The sequence below is a fragment of the Mobula birostris genome, chromosome 21 (assembly GCF_030028105.1).
Source record: "Mobula birostris isolate sMobBir1 chromosome 21, sMobBir1.hap1, whole genome shotgun sequence".
Taxonomy (NCBI): Eukaryota; Metazoa; Chordata; class Chondrichthyes; order Myliobatiformes; family Myliobatidae; genus Mobula; species Mobula birostris.
In genome coordinates this window covers 21434580-21455737 of record NC_092390.1, presented here as the reverse complement: position 1 = coordinate 21455737, position 21158 = coordinate 21434580, and the positions used below count along the sequence as shown (strand labels likewise).

At 43.1% G+C, this 21158-nt stretch overlaps 2 protein-coding genes across 8 annotated transcripts in view; both read right to left on the bottom strand.

Annotated features, from left to right (window-relative positions):
* Window positions 1-312: 312 nt before the first annotated feature.
* Window positions 313-3808, bottom strand: LOC140185905 (neuropeptide Y receptor type 4-2-like). Its single transcript, XM_072239710.1, has 3 exons — window positions 3730-3808; window positions 3350-3563; window positions 313-2178 (listed from the first exon to the last, which is right to left on the bottom strand). Exon 3 carries the CDS (start codon window positions 2033-2035, stop codon window positions 920-922), a length of 1116 nt encoding a protein of 371 aa, XP_072095811.1. The 5' UTR covers window positions 2036-2178; window positions 3350-3563; window positions 3730-3808; the 3' UTR covers window positions 313-919.
* Window positions 3809-12640: 8832 nt separating this feature from the next.
* Window positions 12641-21158, bottom strand: part of hells (helicase, lymphoid specific) — a 59268-nt gene continuing 50750 nt past the window's right edge. For all 7 annotated transcript variants that reach the window (XM_072239152.1, XM_072239151.1, XM_072239149.1 and 4 more), the window contains exons 20-22: window positions 21020-21116; window positions 19767-19843; window positions 12641-14205 (exon numbers count right to left, since the gene is read on the bottom strand). In XM_072239152.1, the coding sequence (XP_072095253.1) occupies window positions 14099-14205; window positions 19767-19843; window positions 21020-21116 (281 nt within the window). In that variant the 3' untranslated portion in view covers window positions 12641-14098. The remainder of the gene's footprint in view (window positions 14206-19766; window positions 19844-21019; window positions 21117-21158) is intronic.

Genomic DNA, 21158 nt, shown 5'->3' with positions numbered 1-21158 from the left:
CGGGATGGTTTTAAGAGAAGTAGCACTATCAAAATTTCTTTGCTGGGTTTTGTGATCTGAATGTCTCAGAGAAATGACAGGCAAACATTCAATTTATTATGTGTTTACATAAAATTATGTCAAGTACTATTCTCTGCACAATTCATAGGTATGTTGTCAGGGAAATGGGAAGTCAGCAGTAAAACACAAATCTGCCCAGTCCTGTACCACAAAGTGTAATGTTCCTAGTGTTTAGCAATGTAACACACTGCAAGTGCCTTGTTTCTGACAAACAACTGTTGTGTTTCAATACATTAGCAATTTATTGCTGCAAGTCAAAAACAGATATAGTTTCATCTTAACATTTTCTCTTAAGCATTATAAAATGAGAGCAATGTAAAATACAGCAAACCATTTTATCATAAACAGTGTAACTATTGACGGAATACATAAGTGACTGAATCACATGTGATTTAGTGAACTTTTCAGAAAGAAAATGAGTACTGTACATTACCAATCTGTTTGAACAAAGAACTGTACTTCACAGGCAAAGCTGAAGACTATTTTAACAAGGCACCAGAGAATCTCAGTGATAAATGGTTCCATCTTTCGACAAGTAGAATTTTGATCCTAAATTTTGCCGAAGAATATTATTAACCCACCTGATTTATAACATAATCTAAGATATTTGAGCAACTGTAACATGGCATAATTAACTGGCAAGAGATTTATCATTTATATGAGGGTTGGAATAGGAGACTGATTGAAACATTTTCTTGCCATATAACAATAATATTAGAAATAACTCAAATCAGACAAGGGGAATAAAATTTAACAGTGATAAGTACAAAGTTTATTTGGAAAATTCCAAAGTCTGAAATATTTCTTTATTGGGCAGCATGCTTTTGTCTATTAAACTGGGAAGATGTCTAATTCCAAATTATGACATAGTATTCCTACAACTCAGTCGCAGAGAAGTTTTAGAAAGTTCTGTATTCATGGTGGACAATGGAAAGTGTTCACAGTCCTCCTGCCTGCTCCAGTCACAGTGAACAACGATAGCCCAGAGCTCCTTTTTGAAGTTATTATTCAGGAAGCCGTAGATGATAGGATTGATGCAAGTGGAAGCCATTCCAGCCAAGTGGCAGAGGGAAAAGATGAGATTGTGATCACAATGCATCATTGCTTCCAGGTCCCAGTCTGCAATGAGATTGAATACGTTTAAAGGTAACCAGCAAAGTCCAAATCCAAGAATCAACAGACCAAGTATCATGGTTATCCTTCTGCCTTTTGTCAATCTGGATTTATCTTCAACACCTTTGTCCATTAAGTCCTTCCTTGTCCTTATTCTCATGTATATCCTGCCATAGCACACTGCAATGAAAACAAGGGGTGCACAGTATTGGAATGCAAAGAGCCAAGTCATGTATATCAGCTTTTGTTGCCTGGTTGGCCATGATTCCATGCAGATCGCCTCACTGGCCAATGGTGCTACAGGAGCAGGGAGGTCCATCAAAGGCTCACTTGTTAAAACATGAAAAATCACAAAGGGCAAGGAGATGAAGCAGGCCAGCATCCAGATGGCTAGTATGCTAAGGTAAGCTTGGGTGACACTTGGCTTCCATCCTGTAGGGTTTATAATGAGCTGATGCCTTTCCAGAGCTATCATGACTAAAGAGAGAATGGACACTGTCACTGACAGGCACTGGACGAAGGGGATCATCTTGCACAAAACTTCACCAAAGATCCAATAGTCCATCAGAGTGTAAACGATTGTAAAGGGGAGGCAGAAAACACAAATCATGATATCAGCAAAGGATAGGTTGGCAATGAACATGTTGGTTACATTAGATTTCCCCTTCTGTTTGGCAATCACACAAATTAAGCAAATGTTTCCCAGTAATCCAAACACCATGGCAGCGCAGTAGGAGGCCACTAGGAAACTGGTGAGGGCTGCTGACATTGGGCAGGGATTCCCAAAGTCAGGGAAGTCCCAGGCCGACCTATTGAAGGGGAGGGAACAGTTATCAAACAGGCGGATGCGGCCATCATCCATGGAGCAGTTCCAGTTTCTAGCTAAAGTTTTGTTACTCACAAATACACACGGAACTCTGATGGTTGTAGATTAAAGCTGCAATTTGATTCCATCGTCAAATCAATGAGAAAGCAGGATTCAAATGACATGGCTGATGGAAAGATCTGTTTGGGAAGAAAAATACAAAATAAAAACTGTTTAGGCAAAGAACAATTATATTATTGAATTATCTGGATTGAAAAGCACAGATTAGACAAGCTGGACTTCATCCTGGAAAGAGCTAATGCAATCTTCAACTCAAGTGTATACTGAGCAAAATTACTGAACATTTTTTGATGCAATGTGGACACAGTTTGAAGCTTAATCAAGTATCATATCTGATAATGTTGTAAATCCACCTGTCTCAGTTCTAGTTAATTCAGTGAACCCACCTCTGCCGGTGCTGGTAATACAGTGAACCCACCACTCCCAGTGCTGGTAATACAGTGAATCCACCTCTCCCAGTGCTGGTTAATACAGTGAATCCACCTCTCCCAGTGCTGGTAACACAGTGAATCCACCTCCCCCAGTGCTGGTTAATACAGTGAATCCACTCTCCCAGTGCTGGTTAATACAGTGAATCCACCTCTCCCAGTGATGTTAATATAGTGAACCCACCTTTCCTAATGTTGATTAATATGCTGAATCCACATCTCTCAGCACTGGTGATACAGTGAACTCAGCTCTTCCAGTTTTGGTAACAAACACAGTGAACCCACCTCTTCCAATGCTGGTAATACAGTGAAGCCACCTCTCTCTGCTCAACCCTCCCAAGGCTGGTTAACATAGAGAAGCCACCTCCCCCAGTGCTGGTAACACAGTGAACCCAACTCTCCCAGTGCTAGTAATACAGTGAACCCACCTCTCTCAGCGCTGGCAAAACAGTGGAATCAGCTCTCCTAAAGCTGGTTAATACAGCGAAGCCACCTCTCCCTTGAACTCCTGGCTCTGGGAATATGCATAACAACCATTCTCGCCGTTGGTAATACAACACACTCATCTCTTTCGTTGCTAATTATTTAGTGATCCCGCCCCTCTCGGCACTGCGGTTACAATAAAGTCACCTCTCCACAAACTGGTTAACATAGACCACTGCTCCTGAATTATTAAATTCGCCACCCAGTGCTTCAAATGCAATATTCCTCTGTCTCTCTCTCTGTTCTGCCTTTTTTTTTCTTATCTCTAACGCAGAACCCACTGGCTGGTAATTGTGTTACTGTCATGAGGATTTGATCAGTGGCGGCGCGGGTTTTGATCCATTTCTGCATTGTTACACGTTTCATCCGTAACGCTTACCTGGTAAAGTACAGGTTTAAGATCCTCTCTGGGATGGGACGCTGATAGATGGTGTTCCGTTTTCCGTTCTGTCCAGGTGCTTTTCAGTGCGGGATACAGCGCTGGGCTGGAAGATATTTTTATTATTCGACGCTGTAAGGGCGCTGTTTAAATACTGTTCAATCGACCGTGCGGGTTGGGTGTGTGGAAAATGCGATCGCCCTCTCCCGGGATGCTAAAACAAAAAAATGAATTCCGTTTTTACGGGTCAAATCAATCTTCTCAGAGATCTAAACCTACCGCACTTCTTCCCAATTCTACTTGCCAGTGCTCCGAGAAAAAGGCAATTTTTAAAAAATGACATAACCATCGGGGAACTTTTTTTTATAATCTAACCATACCTTTTGCGGGGTTCCTTTCTCCAAACTGAGATGTGCGAAACCCCGAACCGATGGAGTTGTCTGTAGTGAAGAGTTCTGCTTTATTAAAGGGACCGAACTGTTACAGCTGTTTCTTGGTTGGGTGGTAGGGAAAATTGTTGCTGAAAGAGGCGAATTTTAATTCAAAGTCAAATTTATCAATTAATAAGAAAAAAAAGTGTTGGATTAGTAAAAAGATAATCACTCTGGCAGGGGGTTGGGAACCCGACGGATTGGGCTGAGGATGGGGCAGTCGGTACAGACTAGGTACAATGTGCAGTGAGACTATCGGGGAGGGCAGGCTGATAATAGGACAAAGCAACACTCACAACACGCTGGAGGAACTCAGCAGGTCGGGCAGCATCCGTGGAAACGAACAGTCAACGTTTCGGCCGGGAACCCTTCGTCAGGACTCAGAGTATTTTGTGATAATAGGGCAAATTTGGAATGAGCTGTATTACCAGCACCGGGAGAACTGGGGGTCACTGTGTTAGTTACTAAAACTGGGAGAGGTGGGTTCACTGCACTAACCAGCATTAGGAGAGCTGATATGGTGCCACGCAAGATAAGAGCCCATGCTGTCATTGATAGAAGTTTAGCTAATTGGCAGGAGGCAAAGAGTGGGATTAAAAGGGGCCTTTTCTGGCTGTCGGTGACCACTAGTGTTCCGCAGGGGTCATTCTTAGAACTGTTTCTTTTCACATTATATGTCAATGATTTGGATGAAGGAATTGATGGCTTTGTGGCCAGGTTTGTGGACCATACGAACATTGGTAGAGTGGCAGGTAGTATTGAGGAAGCAGCATATCTGCAGGAGGACCTGAGGCAGATTGGAAGAAAGGGCAAGGAAGTACCAGATGGAATATAGCATGGGAAAATATATGGTCCTGCACTCTAGTAGAAGGAATAAAGGCATAACCTATTTTCTAAATGGGAAGAATTTTTTTTTAAATCAGGGGTGCAAAGGCTTGGGAGAATTCGTGCAGGATTCCCTAACGGCTAATTTGCAGGTTGGGTCAGTGGTTTGGAAGGCAAATGCAATGTTAGCATTCACTTCGAGAAGACTAGAATACAAGAGCAAGGATGTAACGCCGAGGATTTATAAGGCACTGGTCAGACTGCACTTGGAGTATTGAGAGAAGTTTTGTGCCCCTTCTCTGAGAAATCTCTGCCCCACAACGATGAACTTGGGATGGCATTGAGAAGAATCCGTTCATTGGAATACACAGAAGCCCAGTATTAGTAGGGGGATGGAGCACACCACTTTGCAAACTGCCCACCTGCCCAGTCGAGCACACCTCTGCTCCCATCCATAGTGGAGTCTACTGAACTCCATTGTCCTCACTAGCCAGCTCAGAGTTCACACAAGCAGGCCAGCTTGCCTTCATTTTTGGATCCCAAGGGCCAGCCCATGAGAGTACCACCATGTTAAATGGATTTAGGACAATCTTGCTACTTCTTTGCCCTTTCTCTCAATCTGCCTTCAGTCTTGCAGCTTGAAGTCGAAGAGCTAATAAGCCACTGTGAGTAACCAGCAGAGGGCGCTGGATTTCAACACATTGTAACCTTACGCTCCTGCACAACTCTCATTCTATTATCACAGCAAGACACGGGGACAACCCCAAGTATGGAGAGGATGGAAGATATGCAAGTAACAATATACCAAACAATGAAACTCCACCTGGAAGCTACAACACAAATCTGGATACATGTAGAACAGAAGCTGCCTACTTTCTACAGAGCCCTGTCACCTGACAATCACATTGGTTTAAGCTGAGGGGTAGGGCTCGCCCTAGTTCAAGAAATAAGTCTCACGCAATGACAGCAGTAAGTACCAAGAAAGCTGACAACACCAGATGGCAATGTGGAAGATCTGGTGTCCAGAACTAATTATATCACCAGCTATAACTCTGAAACCATTATTTTGCTGCCAGCAACCTAACAAAATAATACCTTCCCCTTGCATCTTGGCCTCATTCCATCAGCCAACTCGCCAACTACCAAGGTGATGGAAAGTGCCATGGACAGCATCTTCAAGCAACATTTTCTCAACATACCTGCTCAAGGGTGTTCAGTTTGGTTTTTGATAGGGTCGCTTGCCTTTACATCATATGACTGTCTTGGTCTGAACATGGACAAGCTTGGGCCTAATTCCAGGTGAGGCAAGGGCAATTGCCCACAATACAAAGGCAGTACTTACCAGACTGTGGAATCAAACAGCCCCTGGTAAAACAGGTGATTTAGAATCCAGAGGAAAACTCCCCACGAAGACAAAAGAACATGAAGTGATCAATTACACCATTTCATCCCTTTAACACAGGGGTCCCCAACGTTTTTTGCACTGCGGACCGGTTTCATATTGACAATATTTTTGCGGACCGGCTGACCCTGGGGGTGGGGGGGGAGGGTAGGGTTGTCAATGGACAAGAGCAGCAGTCAAATACATTGTGTTTACCCAGAGAAAGACTACAATGACCATGAAGCCTTGTGTGGGCAGCAGTGCGCATGCGTGTACCTGCCGATTATTTTCCTGCAAATCGTTTTTGGCAATTCTGTTCAGGGGTGGGGGGTGTTAATCACGACCAGAATATAGGTAATAAGTGGCTAATACACTCAATTTTGTTTCTAAAAGCATTTATCTAATCAATTTAATATTAAACACCGCTCATATTTTCCTCGCATGAATTTAGTGAATAGTCAATTATCAGGGGAGGACAGGGGAGCTTGAAGTAAGTGTTGAACGAACTTCCAGTAGAAGTGGTAGAGGCAGGTTCAATATTATCATTTAAAGAAAAATTGGATAGATATATGGACAGGAAAGGAATGGAGGGTTATGGGCTGAGTGCAGGTCGGTAGGACTAGGTGAGAGTAGCGTTCGGCACAGACTAGAATGGCAGAGATGGCCTGTTTCCGTGCTGTAATTGTTATATGGTTATATAAGTCACTTATAAGTAAATAGCATCATAACATTTTAAGTAACGTTTGGATATTAAACACACAGCGCATATTTTCCCCATATGAACACATAAAATCATTGCAACACACCAATATCGCTGAATCAGTGGGAGCCCTGGGCTTGTTTCCCTGCAACAACATCGAGGGGTGATGGGAGACAGCGATACTCGAAGGGGGTTCCTTATGTCCAGTCTATTCTGCAATTTAGTTTTCATTGCAGAAAACTCCGCTTCGCAGAAAAATGTTGGAATTGGAAGCAACGTTTTCAGTGCTTTCGTGGCTATCTCAGGATATTTAGCCTTGACTTTGATCCAGAATCCCGGCAGAGATATTATGTCAAACATACTTTTCAGCCGGTCGTCATTTGCAAGCTCCAGGAGTTGCTGTCCGTCCCACGCTGACATGGATGACGCGTGGGTAATGACCTCGCGTGCGTTCAAGTTCAACAGTGGGTGTGACAGGGAATGAGGAAAGGTGCAGCTGACTCATATCGCCAAATCATATTGTTTCCTCGCGGCCCGGTGGTTAGGGACTGCTGCTTTAACACAACTGTTTCGTAATGATTCAATCTAAAATTTTATAGTTCTATCACTACACTTTTCATAAAACATAGGATTTTACAGCACAGTACAGGCCCTTTGACCCATGATGTTGTGCCGATCTTTTAACCTACTCTAAGATCTATCTAAGTCTTCCCTACCACATAGCCCTCCATTTTTCTATCATCCATGTGCCTATCTAAGAGTTTCTTAAATGTCCCTTATGGATATGCCTCAACCACCAATCTTGGCAGCACATTCCACACATGCACCACTCTCTGTAAAAAGCTTACCTCTGACATCTCACCGCCACCCCCCACACATACACACACACCACCCACCACATGCTCTATTCCAATTAGCTTTTTGCCCTGGGAAATAGTTCCTGGCTGTCCACTCAATTTATGTCTCTTATCATTTTAAGCACCTTTATCAAGTTAACTCTCATCCTCCTTTCCTCCTAGTTCATTCAACCTATCCTCACAAGACATGGTTTCTAATCCAGACAGCATATAGTAAATCTCTGCACCCTCTTTTCCCCCAACGTGAACCCTTTGCCCCTCAAAACAAAATTCAACCAGAAGTACTTTGACGGGTTTCACTGTAGTTCTGGGCAAATAAAACCATTAAATGTAGCCCTGTACTGGAATGGTCAGATTTCATAGCCAGCCTGGAGAGATGGAACCAAAGATTTTGCTTCCTGAATCTTTTTGGTGTATCTTATGGACTTTGGGCTGCTGATTATGAAATTTCCCTATCATGCACCTTTTTTTTTTTAAATCGCCTATACCTGGGATGCATCACAACCTGGTATGGAAGTTGTCCTGTCCAAGACCGGAAGAAGCTGCAGAAGATCGTGAACACAGCCCAGCACATCACACAAACCAATCTTCCATCCTTGGACTCACCTTACACCGCACGCTGTCGGAGCAGTGCAGCCAGGATAATCAAGGACATGACCCACCCAGCCAACACACGTTTCGTCCCTCTTCCCTCCGGGAGAAGGCTCAGGAGCTTGAAGACTCCTACGGCCAGATTTGGGAACAACTTCTTTCCAACTGTGATAAGACTGCTGAACGGATCCTGACCCCGATCTGGGCCGTACCCTCCAAATATCTGGACCTGCCTCTTGGTTTTTTTTGCACTACCTTACTTTCCCTTTTCTATTTTCTATTTATGATTTATAATTTAAATTGTTAATAATTACTATCAATTTGTACTCCACGGAGCACGAAGAGCAGAATCAAATATCACTGTTATGATTGTACGCTCCAGCATTAATTGTTTGGCGACAATAAAGTATAAAGTATTTGTTATTTCAGTTCATAGTTCAAGTATGAATAACTGATGCCAAGATTAAGGAAGGCATTTTGTTGTTCCACAAATCAAACAGGTCATCAGTGACAGGCAATTTGAAGAACTTCTAGTGGATCTGGCAAAAATCACACGGAAGGTATTCAAGGATGTTGTTGAAAATTTTCTTGGCAACTATAGAGCACCACACTACATGCAGCTAGCAGAGCTGCTGCTCACAGATCTAGTGACCCAGGCTGACCTCATCTTGCAATGTGAGGAGTTTGCACATTCTCCTTGCTGTTACATGAGTTTTCTTCCAACAATATGATACGCACGCAATTGACCACAATAAATTTCCATTAACATGCAGACAATTGGAAGCATCCGGGGGTGGAGAGGTTAACAGGAATGCAGGGACAATAAAAATGAGTGACTAATGGATGGCACAGACTCAGGAACCATCTCTTCACTATTGGTACAGTGACTGTGCTCGGATGTACTCACAGAACCAAGTACAGGCTGATGTAAGGTGCTACTTGGCATCCCATGAATGGAAAGTGTCACCTGCAGGCTAATATTTAGTAGGCAAAGATAAATTATTAATCCTTATTCCACTCTTAAACATATTGCATCAGCATGTCCATAATCCATCAAGTGAATGTCATGTACTTCATGTTGTGGCACTGACCTTCAAACTTGAAGGATCAACCAAAAACATGAACAATTCCTCTCCCCACAGACTTTGCTTGACCTACAGCTTTTCTCTAACAGTTTGCATTTTTGCTCCAGATTCCAGCATCTGCAGTCTATTACGTCAAGGGAAAAGCATGTTGGCCTTCAGGAGCAGTGAGTGCAGCCACCAAGATGTCAGGGCAACATTCAAGTATAAATTAGTGGTATGTTTTTGACATCAAAGTCAATTTATTATCAAAGTTCATATATGTTTCCGTATCAATTTTCTTGCAGATATCTACATGAAAATAAAGAAACACAAAAGACAAAATGTGTAAATAAAAATAAATAATACCAAGAACACGAGTTGTTGAGTCCCTGCAAGTAAGCCTGTAGGTTGTGGAATCAGATCAGAGTTGTGGTGAGTGAAGTTACCTATGCCAGTTTAGGAGCCTGATGGTTGAAGCCTAATAACTCCCTGAACCTGATTGCATGGGACCCAAGGCTCATGTACTTCCTGCCTGATGGTAGTAGCAAGAAAAGAACATGGCCTGGATGTGGTTCCTTGATAATGGATGCTGCTTTCTTAAGGCAGCACTCTTTGTAAATATACTCAATGGTAGGGAGAGTTTTGCCTGTGATGGACTCAGTTGTATCTGCCACTTTTTGTGGACTTTTCAGTTTCTGGATAAACAGGGAATCAAATGAATTTTTCCCCTGCATTGGAGGGGATATCTGAGTGTGTGATGTAACTACATAGAAATGTTGCAAACACACAACTGTTTCCATTGTGCTGCTTGACCTTCTAACATCTCCAATCCAGGATCCTTTGTCACAGACCTTTGACCTGAATTGTTAACAGCTTCTCCTTCCACATGTGCCTCTTACCGAGCATTTCATATTTTGTTTCAGATTTCCAGCAACCTCAGTTCAAGTTTTTCTATTATGTAGCTAGTCCACTTGAGAGGGGAAAGCAGGATACACCTTTCCAAAGAGGAAATGGGAGTTTTATTTATTTATTGAGATACAACACAGGATAGGCCCTTCCAGCCATGCAACTCAGTAATTCCCTAGCCTAATCATGGGACAATTTACAATGACCAATTAACCTTCCAAACAGTAGGACTTTGGACTGTGGGAGGAAACCAGAGCACCCAGAGGAAAGCTATGCAGCCGTAGGGAGAACATACAAATTCCTTACAGACAGTGGTGGAAAATCTGAAGGGCAGATGATTGATTTTTTCACACGTGTGTTAGAATTATCAAGAAAAGGCAGGCAAAGAAATGTACGTCAGCCAGAATGATGTCACAGGGTTGAGATGAATAGCATGAATTTAGCACAAAATGTCACATTATCACAGTACACCCATACTGCCAAATCAGAGTCTCCAATCCAACATGCCCTCTCCTTAGGTCCTATTATCCTAAATCCCAACTCAAGGCCCAGGTATTCTTACTGGCCCTTGAGTTACATCTGACAGAGGTGTACAGGATAAGAGGCATAGGAAGAGTGGATAGCCAGTGACTTTTTTCCTCAGTGTAGAAGTGGCTAATATTGTATAGGAGGATGTTAGAGGTAAGTTTTTGTTTTAGAGAGATGGGTGTGTGAATGTCCTACCAGTAGTGGTAGTAGAGGCAGATACTTAAAGGACATTTTTGAAAAAACTCTTAGGCATGTGGGTGATAGAAGAACAGAGTTCTATGTAAGAAGGAAGATTTTGAAAGGTCAGCACATCATGGGCCAAAGGGCCAGTAGCCTTTTATGTTCTAATTCTTTACAACCAGCCTTGCCTTATTTATCATACTTATGTTTTCAGAACAATTCAGAGCTTAGCTCCATCAAACTGCAGTTCTGGACCTTACAGGACCCATGTGGTTTCGGTGGTAGCTCGTCTATCAAACACGATCAGATCCCATAATAAAACTTGCAGCACAACCTAGACCGTGGCTCCACATTGTCAATAAGCTCCCTTTCAGCCATGTCATTAAACACAATCTTGTCATTCAATGAATACAAAAGCCCTGCAGTACTATTCCTAGTGAACACCATATTGCCTAAACATTTTTGGCTTTGTGAGGAAATATTGTGCACAAATTGGCTATTTATACATAAATGTAGCCCCCCCACCAAAAAAAAATTCATTTGTTTCTTTACAAAATCGCAAGGACAAAAGGCCAAATACCTTTCTCCTTATATTTTTAAAAAAGCCATCTTATAAAGGTGACAATTGTGCAGAACAGAGCAGTACGTTGAACAAGACCAACAGTAATAGTTGGTCGATAAAGAGACCAAGGGATTCAGAGATGAAAGGGGCAGAAAAAGAAACAGAGAAGGAAAATCATAAACACAAGAAATTCTGCGGATGCTGGAAATCGAAAGCAGCACACAAAATGCTGGAGGAACTCAACAGGACAGGCAGCATCTATAGAAATGAATGAACAGTTGATGTTTCGGGCCTAGACCCTTCCTCAGAACTACAGAGGAGCGGGGAAGATGCTAGAACAAAAAGGTGAGGGGGAGGGGAAGGAGGATAGCTTAAAAGGTGATAATAGGTGAAGCCAGGTGGGTAATACAGGGATGGAGAGGAAGGAATCTGAGAGAAAAGGAATGTGGACCATAGGAGAAAGGCAGGTGAGAAGTAGTAAGAGGCCAGAATGGGAGATAGAAGAGGGGTGAGGGAAGGAAATACTTTTTCTTTTTCAGATAGAAGGAATTGAGATTCATGCCATCAGGCTGGAAGCTACCCAGACAAAATACAAAATGCTGCAACTTCACCCCAAGGGTGGCCTCGTCATGGGTTCAAGGAGTCCATGAACTAACATGGTGAAATGGGAATTAAAATGTTTGGCCACTGAAATTGCAGTTTTGGCGGATGGTGTGGAGGTGCTCAACGAAACAGTCCCACAATGTACAGCAGATCTCACCAAGATAGTGGGCGCTGCATTGGACACATTAGACGACCTAAGCAGATTTGTAGGTGAAGCATTGCCTCACCTGGAAGGAATATTTAGGGACCTGAATGTTGGATACGGAGGCTCATGGGGTGGTAGGTAAGGTCAAGAGGGGCTCATCACCATTAAGATTGCGGGAAGAATGTTCGGGAAATGGAGGGGACGTAGGTGAGGGCAGCGTGAATACTGGAGGAAGAGAAAACCCATTCTTTGAAGGAGACCATCTGATGTCCTGGAATGGAAAGCCCAGGGACAGATGCAGAAGAAACTGAGAAAAGGGAATAGCATTTTTACAGGAAGGAAAATGATTGTTTGTTGAAAATGTAAATCTCCCTTTGACCAAGTGTGATAATTTGATTAAAACAGGATTTTTTTTTTAATCCACTGAATTCTCCAGTTTCGATGTAGGCTTGAACATTATAACTCACCTCTGAAACTGGGTTTGCAAAGTGGAGGGGGAAAAAAAGCAGCACATTAACCAAATTTTTAAACTTTATTTCTAATAAAATCCATTTTTTGTACATTTATACAAGAGCATTTAACACACAATAGGGATTGAAGTTGGAAGAAAGTATCCCACAATGCTGAACCTTTTAAGGTCCCACTTTTTTTTAAAAAAAAGCACGACCAGTCATGTATCTGCAGTGGTAGGCATCTATCTATACCAAGCATCCCCTATCAACCAACTAGAATCGCAGTGCACAGGAGCTAAGTCTCTTCGTCAGGTAGCTTCTATCTGTATTTGTTTAACTCCTGTGTTATTACCCAAAATGAAAACAAGAAACTCGTCCAAGGAAATAATTTTCAGATGTTTAACTTCTTAATTTTGCTACAAAATCACCACTAACCAGCCTTTCATTCTTTTCAGTTCAATGTCAGCAGAGTAAAACTCTGCACTAACTGCTCCAATAGCTGGATTACATGATCCTGAATGAATGGAGGTCACATTTATCACCACCCTCCTCTGCAGCCCCTAGATACAAAATGCTCCAAAAAGAGCACAGGTGTGTAAGGCAGTGCTCGTTAACATTTCCATCGTAATTTTTATCTAAAGGCTTTCGAACTAAAACAATAACCACTTGGGTGAGCAAAAAGCTCCACCACAGAGCAATGATCAAATTAAACAACTGGTCTTGACTCAAAGGAATATCCGGGGTAGGGCAGAGAAAGGAAGAAGAACAAAGAAAAACTTGGCAATCATCAGCTTCTCAAATTTCACCATCATTAACCTTGAGCAAAAGGAGAGGAAAACTCCCCTTACAGACAAAAGGATAGAGGGAAGAGAGAAGCCAGATCAACTGACACCATCCCTGGTGCCAATTTAAAACAAAATAAGATTGGTGATTACAATTTGCCCTTTATAAGCAAGGAAGATAAAACTCAAACATTCATTGACGCATAGTCAGATCTTCTAACACCGACTGGTACTAGATAACACAGAAGGCACATAGTGGTGTTCCCAGCAATCTCACCACATGGTGGAACACTAACTTCCTGTTTCTTTTCAACAGGGACTCTGCTGAGACAATAAGTGTGCAAATATTGTGGTAGGGAAGAACACTCCCCCCCCACCCCCCAACACATACTAATAAACTAAACAAAAGTGTACAGGTAAACAAAGAAAAAAGTACTCTTTATTCTCCCATTTCACCTGCACAAGGGTAAAAAAATTTGAAGTCAACCTATTATTCACATTTTAGGCAGCAATAAGTCTCAAAATTGGAAAAAAAAATTGCACCTGTAGTCTACTGTGCCAAACAAAAGCACATTTCAAGAAAGAGCCCCAGTTTAACCATCTTTAAAACAGGAAATCATGTCAGATCAATAACCCTAAGGATGCAGCTTGGAAAGCGACAAAAAAAAAAAGAGGAACTTTTGGGAACTGTTCTCCAGAGGAGTAGCTAACACCGGACTGCAGAGACGTGGCCTGCCACTCCTCACAGTCCATAAAGCTGGATTCCTGCATTTGCCTCATCATTGTCAAGTACTTTGAAGACTTTGTCTGTCTGGCTTTTCATTCTTGAATTCTGTTTCTTTGTTTGTTCTGCAAGAAAGCAAAGATTCATCATGTTATCAAAAGCTCATAAAAGCTGAAGACTTTTCATTGAAAAGTAATTTTTTTAAGGAAGACTTCAGAAGTTCTACAAGGAAATGTAATATCTTCCATGCAACGTTACCCTGTCCTGTTACAGAAAATGGTTTCCAATTGTTGGTAGATATTGAGATGGGGGGGGGGGTGGAGAGGGGCTTTAATTTCTCTTCCTAGTAACTGATTCAAAATAAATTTATTATCAATGTACATATATGTCACCATGTACAATGCTGAGATTCATTTTCACACGGGCATACTCAATAAATCCAATAACCATAATTAGAATCAATGAAAGACCGCACCAACAGCGCAGACCACCAGCGTTCAAAAGACAAACTGTGCAAGTACAAAAAAAAAGAAATATAAACAATAAATATCAAGTACATGAGATGGAGAGTCCTTGAAAGTAAGCCCACAGGTTGTGGGAAACGTTGAGTGACAGGGCAAGTGAAGTTGAGTGAGGTTACCTCCTCCGGTTCAACAGCCTGATATTTATGGGGTAATAACTGTTCCTGAACCTGGTGGTGTGATTCCTCAGGGTCCTGTACCTTTGTACCAACAGCAGCAGCAAGAAAATCATGATCTGAGTGGTGGGAGTCCTTGATGATGGATGTTGCTTTCCTCTCTGTAGATGTGCTCAATGGTGGGCAGGGCTTTTCCCGTGATGGACTGGGCCATATCCACTACTTTTTGTAGTATTTTCCATTCAAGGGCATTGGCGTTTCCATACCAGGCTGTGATGCAGCCAGTCAATAAACTCTCCACCGAACATGTATACAAGGCACAAGGTATAACCATGCTTCCATTCAAATTTGCTCCCCATTTTATACCAAATACCACCATTGCTTATGTCTATCCCTCATCTTTTTCAAACTGCTTAAACATTTTTGCCTTCAAATACTGAAAAAATAATTGGGGAATTTTCTGATAGTGACAAACTAGGAACAGTAGATGAACATAAGAGCATAGGAAATAGGAGCAGGAGTAGGCCATCCAGCCCATCGAGCCTGCCCCACCATTCGGTAAGATCATGGCTGATCCGTCCGTAAACTCAGCTCCATCTACCTGCCTTTTCCCCATACCCCTTAATTCCCCTACTATGTAAAAATCTATCTAACTGTATCTTAAATACATTTAGTGAAGAAGCCTCAACTGCTTCCCTGGGCAGAGAATTCCACAGATTCACCACTCTCTGGGAAAACAGTTTCTCCTCATCTCCGTTCTAAATCTCCCCTCTGAATCTTGAGGCAATGTCCTCTAGTTCTAGTCTTACCTACCAATGGAAACAACTTTCCTACTTCTATCTTATCTACCCTTTTCAAAATTTTGTATGTTTCTATAAGATCCCCTCTCATTCTTCTGAATTCCAGAGCGTATAGTCCCAGACGACTCAATCTCTCCTCATAGGTTAACCCCTTCATCTCTGGAATTAACCTGGTGAACCTCCTCCACACTGCCTCCAAAGCCAGTATACCCCTCCTCAAGTATGGAGACCAGAACTGCACACAGTACTCCAGGTGTGGCCTCACCAGTACCCTGTATAGTTGCAGCATGACCTCCCTGCTCTTGAATTCAATCCCTGTAGCAATGAAGGCCAGTATTCCATTAGCCTTCTTAATAACCTGTTGTACCTGCAAGCCAACTTTCTGTAATTCATGCACAAGCACTCCCAAGTTCCTCTGCACAACAGCAAGCTGCAATCTTTCAACATTTAAATAGTAATCTGCTCTCCTATTATTCCTTCCAAAGTGGTTGATCTCGCATTTACCAGTGTTGTATTCCATCTGCCAGACCTTGGCCCACTCACTTAACCTATCTATATCCCTCTGCAGTCTCTCCACATCCTCCGTACAATTTGCTTTTCCACTCAGTTTAGTGTCATCAGCAAATTTTGCTACGCTACACTCAGTCCCCTCTTCCAAATCATCAATGTAAATGATAAACAGCTGTGGGCCCAGCACCAACCCCTGTGGCACCCCACTCACCACTGACTGCCAACCTAGATGACCAAGGATATGCGAGAATCAGTCTGATGGTCTGGTGGAAGAAGCTGTCCCAGAGCCTGTTGGTCCTGGCTTTTATGCTGCGGTACTGTTTCCTAGATGGTAGCAGCTGGAATAGATTGTGGTTGGGGTGACTGGGGTCCCCAATGATCCCTCAGGCCCTTTTCTCACACCTGTCTTTGTAAATGTTCCGAATCATGGGAGGTTCACAACTACGGATATGCTGGGCAATCTACTCCACTCTCTGCAGATTCCTGCAATTAAGGGCGGTACAGTTCCCATACCAGGTAGTGATGCAGCCAGTCAAGATGCTCTCAATTGAGCCCCTGTAGAAAGTTCTTAGGATTTGGGGGCCCATACCAAAACTTCCTCAAAAGTGACAACCCTTTCCCCATCCAAACTCATCTCCACCATCACCACCCAGCTGGGTAAGATTGTCCTCAGCTAGTTCCAACTATCGCATCTTAACTGAAGTTATCACTAATTTCTCTGTTCTCTAGTGTATCCTCAACCTCATTGTACTTTTTCATATACATGCTGCCCTGCAATGTTAGAACAGACTCCACTTGTGTACAGACAACAGCTGGCTTAGCTCACTACCAGAGCAACATAATGCTAGAGGAACTCAGATGGTTAGGCAGCATCCACAGCAGGTAATAAACAGTCAATTAAATTATTCCCTTCCATAGATTCTACCTGGTCTGCTGAGTTCCTCCAGCATTTTATGTTACTCTGGATTTCCAGCATTTGCAGAATCTTGGGTTTAGCTCACTGCCAGCTCCCTTGGCTCACCTGCCAACTAACACAGCTTGCCTAATGTCTAATATTTAAAAAGCAGAATTATCCTTCCGCCAAATACTCAAAAGACTACAGCTGCCACTTTTAGTTCCTGCTACAAAACCTGTCCTTGACCACCAGTTTGACCTCTCTTTCAAGCAAACAAACTGAAACCAAAATAATTCATAGCCATGCTATTTATCCTGGCCCTCAAAACACAGACTTGCTCTATCCCAGGCTGCCCACTTTCACCTGTCCCACCACAACTTGCACGTTGCTGAAATCTTCAAACATCTGTTTGTATCTCAAGAATGAACTAGTTCAATGATCCCTTGGGCCATCTGTGATCCTCCACTATGCACATGTTTATGAGAAGAAAAAAAAGCACCTGCCACTCAGAAGTAAAAGATGCCCTGTCTACTCATCGTCCTATTGCTAGATTTCAAATTTCTCCAACAGAGACAGTAATGCAGCCAATATAAAAATGAGAAGAGTTGTGAAACAGGGTTGATGAAAAATGAAGAGGGGTGAAAGATGACAGCAGGTCGCACCAGGTTGGGGGGTGGGGGGCGGTGTGCAGGAATCAGTCACAGATGGATGGTAGATGGAGGCAGAAGGAAAATTGAGGCTGTCTCAACCTTCCCATTCTCCTCCCTTGCGTGTCTTCATTGATTATCTCACCTAGTGCAGAACCCTCCCACCCCATCATCTTTCACCCCTCAGTCCACTGGTGACCTCAGGATCCTATCTCACTATCCCCCTTCCCTTTACAAAAGCCATCTTGCCTCTTCCTCCACCCCCTCCCCACCAATGCTAATCAACCTGCCAAGTTCCTCCAGAAAAGTGGAGAAATGCATCACAAAAAAACAAATTAAGCTTTTTGTAAGTCCTGATACTAGTTTTTGTAATGTGGTGTTAGTCTTTGGTCACAAAGTACCTCAGGGCTCTGTTACAAAAATTATGTTGAGGTGCAGCTAAATGTTATTTACTGCAATCTTCTTCTTTGGTTGTCCATTGAAATCCGATGATGATGTCCACTCCTTTGACAGTGAGATCTTTGATGACTATACAGACCTATCCTGGACCCACAAGCTCTATTGCAGATGGGACATGTATATGTGGTAGTGGTGGCAATCATGGCTGCACTTCTCCTGGCTCTCTTCTGGTTGTTCTTTCCATCTCCAGAATACGAATCCCGTCCCTACACAGCTGTCGCCACATGGTATGGTCAGCAGCAACATCCTCCAGGTCCTCGGGTCTGATCTTGCACTTCCTAAAAGCATTCTTCATCTGATCCTTATAGCGCTTCTTCGACCCTCCAGCTGAGTGTCGACCATGATGTAGCTGGCCGTATAACACTCTGCAGGGTAGCCGACATGGGGGCATCCTTATCACGTGCCCCAGCCACTGCAGCTGACGCTGGGTGATCATGGCCTCAATACTTCTGCAGTTGGTCTTTACAAGTATTTCAGTGTGAGGCACCCGCTCACGCCACGTAATTCCCAGAATGTGCTGGAGGCAGCTTATGTGGAAGCACTCCAAGGACTTGATGTGACAGCTGCAGGTTACCCAAGCTTCACAGCTATAAAGGAGGGTGGTGACACAGACCGCTTGGTATACGGCGACCTTTGTAGAGGGTCGAAGTCTCCTGTTCTGTAAGAGTCTATGCCGAGATCTCCCAAAGGCACCTGATGCCTGTTTAATGTGGCTTTGGATGTCGTTGTCAATGCCGCTATCCTCAGAGAGAATGCTCCCCAGATATTTGAAAGATGGCACCACTGACAGCTTTTCATCACCAACAGTGAAGGCAGGTAGAGTGGGTGGGACACTGGTACTCCATTGGCAAACCACTTCTGTCCTGGTGGTATTGACAGTCAGCCCCATTCTGCTGTACGCTCTCACCACCACAGCAAGGACAGTCTGAAGATCCTCCGGAGTATGGGTCACAAGAGCACAGTGGTCTGCATACTGTAGCTCCAGGACCCGCTCTGTACGGAGTTTGGTGGTTGCATGGAGCCTCCTGATGTCAAAGAGGTCGCCATCTAATCTGACATCCACTGCCACACTGCTGCTGTCTTCAATCTCATTGTGGAGAAGTTTGGTAAAACACAAGAGGAAGATGCTGCATGCCGCATAGTGCTCTCTGCTTACAGCTATTGCTACTGGCTAGCCTTCTTAATAGAGGGTGAAAAGAGGAGCCGAGAGTGTAAGCCTCCTCCTGCCAGTACAGAGCCCCTCCACCACCAAGGCTCCTGCAGTGCCTCCTCGGGGCCACACACAGAAACTGGGTATCTTACAGTCCCAGGCTAAACTACAGGGGATCTTGGAGCAGCAGTGGGCCCCAGAGACGTGGTGTGCAGGCCCACCACTGTGTGGACATGCCCTGGCACCTGTCAAACACTGTCCCAGCTATGGGCAAATAGCCCCACTGCCTTGTGGTAAGTCTGTTGAGACAAGGCTAAGGGAGCACACCCTGACAGAAAAGCAATGCGCCGGCGGCGTGCAATAGGTGGGCCTGAACAGACCAAGGACCTGGCAGCCTCCTGCAGCCAAGATGTGGGACCAGTTGTCCTGGGATCACCCTTGCCACCAGGACTTACTTCATCATTTACTGCAATTTACTCAGAAATACAGAGCTAGAAGTAATTATCATGTTAAAACTACTGAAGATTAGCATTATAGAGAGAGGAAAGAAACATGGACAAGGCTGTGGCAATGTGTCCATTCACTTACTGATTAGGTCACTGCGATCCAGGAGAACTCGAAGATCAGTATCACTTATCACTTTCTCAGTGTTTCCTTTCACTACTCTGTTGGGAAAGTTTGAAAGCTGTTAAGTTGGGAAAGTTATTTAACTAGAATAAACCAATTAACTATTAGCCTAAAGATCAATCAATCCTACTCAAGGATGAACCTGAAATCCAATATTTTCTTCCGTTTGGAAACACTGTTATCCTCTCCCATCAAATCATTCTCAGAACCAGGGTTCCAACCTCATTGCAAATCTGCACGTGAAAGGAATACTCCGGACAGTGCACACAATTTAAACTCAATTCATACACACCAAAAAAATCTGGGAGAGATGTGCTATCTTGTGGTCAACAATTTCTGCAAATTGTTTAATTTAACAGGATAGGACTTGAATGTTCCAAACCAACACATGATACAGGATTAATGTACAAGGAGCATTTGATGGCTTTTGGCTTGATGTGGGATCTCATTGAAACATATCAAATATTGAAAGGTCTTTATAGAGTGGACGTGAAGAGAATGTTTCTGACAGTGGGGGAGTCTAGGACCAGAGGGCACAGCCTCAAATGGGCATCCCTTCAGAACAGAGGTGAGGAGAAATTTCTTTAGCCGGGGGCGGTGAATCTGTGGAATTCATTGCCACAGACGGCTGGGGAGGACAAGCCACTGGCTATATTTAAAGTGGAGGTTAAAAGTTTCTAGATTAGTAAGGGCATCAAAGTTTATGGGGAGAAGGTAGGAGAATGGGGTTGAGAGGCAAAAATAAATCAGCCATAGTAGAATGGCAGAGCATACTTGATGGACCAGAAGGCTTAATTCTGCTTCTATATCTTGTGGTCAATAATTTCTGCAAATTGTTTAATTAACAGGATAGGACTTGAATGTTCCAAACCAACACGATATAGGACGAAACTGATAGCTGTTCTTACGTAATTAATGAGATCTGTGAGGTGCTGTACACTTAAACTTGCACAATGATAAGCTCCTAAACAAAAGCAATTTGTGGGGGAAAACAAGAAATCATGCAACAAATTTTGAACCAAAATTGCACAAGTTTAGGGAAGGTGATGAATGCTTTAGCTACACTTTGCAGCTTCAGACCAAAGGGTCAATACTTTAGAAGGAATTCAAGCCACAAGAGGAAACAAAACTACAATTTTGAACTTAATTAAATGGGGGGGGGGGGAGAAATCAGCAAAAAGTTTGTCATACATTCTGCAATTCGTCTACTTTACCTGTCATGATCCCGAGATTTCAGCAACTCCATTAGTTCAGTGGAATCCAAACTACGCCGAGACTGATTCAGACCCAATTTCCCCCCTTTGAATTTATCTAAATAGAAATTAGAAAAAAAAGACACTGAGCATTCTGGAT